The sequence below is a fragment of the Solanum tuberosum genome, unplaced genomic scaffold, assembly GCF_000226075.1.
Source record: "Solanum tuberosum cultivar DM 1-3 516 R44 unplaced genomic scaffold, SolTub_3.0 contig00389, whole genome shotgun sequence".
NCBI lineage: Eukaryota > Viridiplantae > Streptophyta > Magnoliopsida > Solanales > Solanaceae > Solanum > Solanum tuberosum.
Window position 1 is genome coordinate 1 of NW_006240918.1, and position 2,356 is coordinate 2,356.

At 31.7% G+C, this 2,356-nt stretch overlaps 1 protein-coding gene across 1 annotated transcript; it reads right to left on the reverse strand.

Annotated features, from left to right (window-relative positions):
• Positions 1 to 40: 40 nt before the first annotated feature.
• Positions 41 to 989, reverse strand: LOC102591902 (bidirectional sugar transporter SWEET12-like). Its single transcript, XM_006368013.2, has 3 exons — positions 785 to 989; positions 468 to 504; positions 41 to 372 (listed from the first exon to the last, which is right to left on the reverse strand). Exons 1-3 carry the CDS (start codon positions 834 to 836, stop codon positions 69 to 71), a joined length of 393 nt encoding a protein of 130 aa, XP_006368075.1. The 5' UTR covers positions 837 to 989; the 3' UTR covers positions 41 to 68.
• Between the last annotated feature and the right edge of the window lie 1,367 nt (positions 990 to 2,356).

Here is a 2,356-nt window from a genome sequence, read left to right on the forward strand (position 1 = left end):
GGATATTATTTATGTGATTAATTTTTTTTTGAACCCCGTTGATGAAAATCCTTCCTCCGCCACTGCAATCAACGTGTACAACTGTTAACTGTTATAGAGTTGATTGTACCACGTTGTTCAACCTGTTCAACTATAGTAGGTACATCATAATGAAAACTTACCCTAGCCTCCTTGGATGCGTAGAGAATGAAAATGGTGATGTAAATGGTCTCAACAATGCAACCAAAGGAGTTGATGGAGACAAGAAGAATGGCGTTTTTCTTGATAAATGCATAATACATCCATAACATCGATGAAAATAGTGCTACCACGTAAGGTACTGATTGATAACCCATCGTTGATTTTTCTTTGCAGATTCGTCGGAATGCTGGCCTGAAAAATCAGTACAATTAAACATTTAGTATCTGTCTAAGAAAAATACTAAAATTCTCTTTGTTTGAAATAATGAAAGGTGATTAGTTACTTACACTGGAGCTAAGAAGACCAATATGGAGATAACGTTTCCTGTAACATACAACGGAAAAAAAATAAAAGGGTTAGTGCTCTCTTATTCCGTCTGTCCACTTTATATGACTTACTTTCCTTTTTAGTTAATCTAAAAAAGAATGACATAAGGAAGGTTTGTCATGCAATATACTCATGAGAATATATATGCAATGGACAATGTGAATATATTGTATTAGCTAAGAATAACTATAGTTTGGTTACAAAAAAACTTAGCAAGGGCATTTTTGCAACAACTTTTTAGGAAAGAATAGAAACAAACATGTGAAGCTTAGCTTACCTAAGACTCCAAACACGAAGAGCCATGGATGGTGGAGGTCAAATAAGGCCATGTTGATTGTGATTAAGTTATTGAATGATACAAATGTATTCAAATTTGGGAAGAAAGGATTTATTTAGGGTCTCTCGAGAAACCTTGCTCTTTTTCTTTCTCACTTAGCTTGTATAAAAGATAGAAAATCCCACAATTTCATGCAAAAGGGGAGAGAGTATTTATAATAGGGGAAATTGTGGTTTGTGCATATAACTCAATTATCATCTACGTTGCATGACAAGTGGAGGGTTAGTAGGTGGCGTACGATAAAATCATTCACCCAAAATAATGGATTTTTTTTTCCTCACGTGCTCTACCTATGCGTGCCAATCATACAAATTAATTACTATACTCAAATTAATATTATTACCATCAACGTGTTAGGCTTATTGTAGTACTATTAGAGAAATTCTTAAACCCCACTTTATTCTATTTTTAGGATTTTCATTCACACCCAAATCAATCGATTATAGCTAGCTAGGCTTTTAATTTGATTAATCACACTTAATCAATCCATTACGTCTCACTTCCAAACTAATTTAGAATGATTATATAAAATACGTATGTATTCATATTATTTTATTCTATATGTACTACGTACTTTTGTGCTAGCCGTCCGTCTACTTCTTTCATTTTACGTACAAGTTCATATTTACAAATTAAAGTTGCTATTGAATCAAAACAAGAAAAGGGGTCTTCTAGACTGTTCTATTCAATTATATTACATAATAAATTAAATAGTATTGTCCTACAAATGTTTTGAAGTAGACCCTATAATGTAGGGCTATAATTTTGCGTAGATGAGAGATATTATTATTAACAATTATTGCGTATATACTATACTATACTAGTGTTTTCTCGATCGACTCCTCGTTGCTTATGTCTTTTTGCCCATGAAATATGAATGATTTTTTACGTTACAAAAAAAAGCCTTATTTCCTGTAACGCATTAGTTCTTTATTCCCTTTTTATTTAATATGTACATAACCAAAACCCCTTATTGCTGTTAGTCTGTTTAATTCATTAAAGATGAAGAGAGCATGATTTTGCACTTTGTTGTATTAAAGGTATTTTAAACCCTTTAATTTGGGATTCTTCTTTTCTCTTTTTAGCTAAAATTCCAACGGTTTATGGATGATTATAGGACGAGTCCAAATTCTAAATGACGTAAATAATATGAAAAGCTAGCCACCTTTCATTCCCATTTCTCCTTTTGTTGTGTTGTCTTTATATAAAATATATGATGATTGGAAGAATGGTAGCTAGCTATAGCTTGTTGGCGGCCATATAGATGGACACCTGTTTTCCTTTACGTAACCTATTATAACTATCTTTTTACCAAACAATCATTGAACAACAAAGGAAAATATCATAATTTACTTTCCCTTCCGCCCATCCATACATTTTATATTTTCTCCGTCCCTAATTACTTGTTCAATTATTATTTTTACTTATCTCATTTGACAAATCAAGAAACGACAATTTTTTTTTACTTAATATACTTTCAATTAATTAATTTTGAAAAAGGTAGAACTTCTT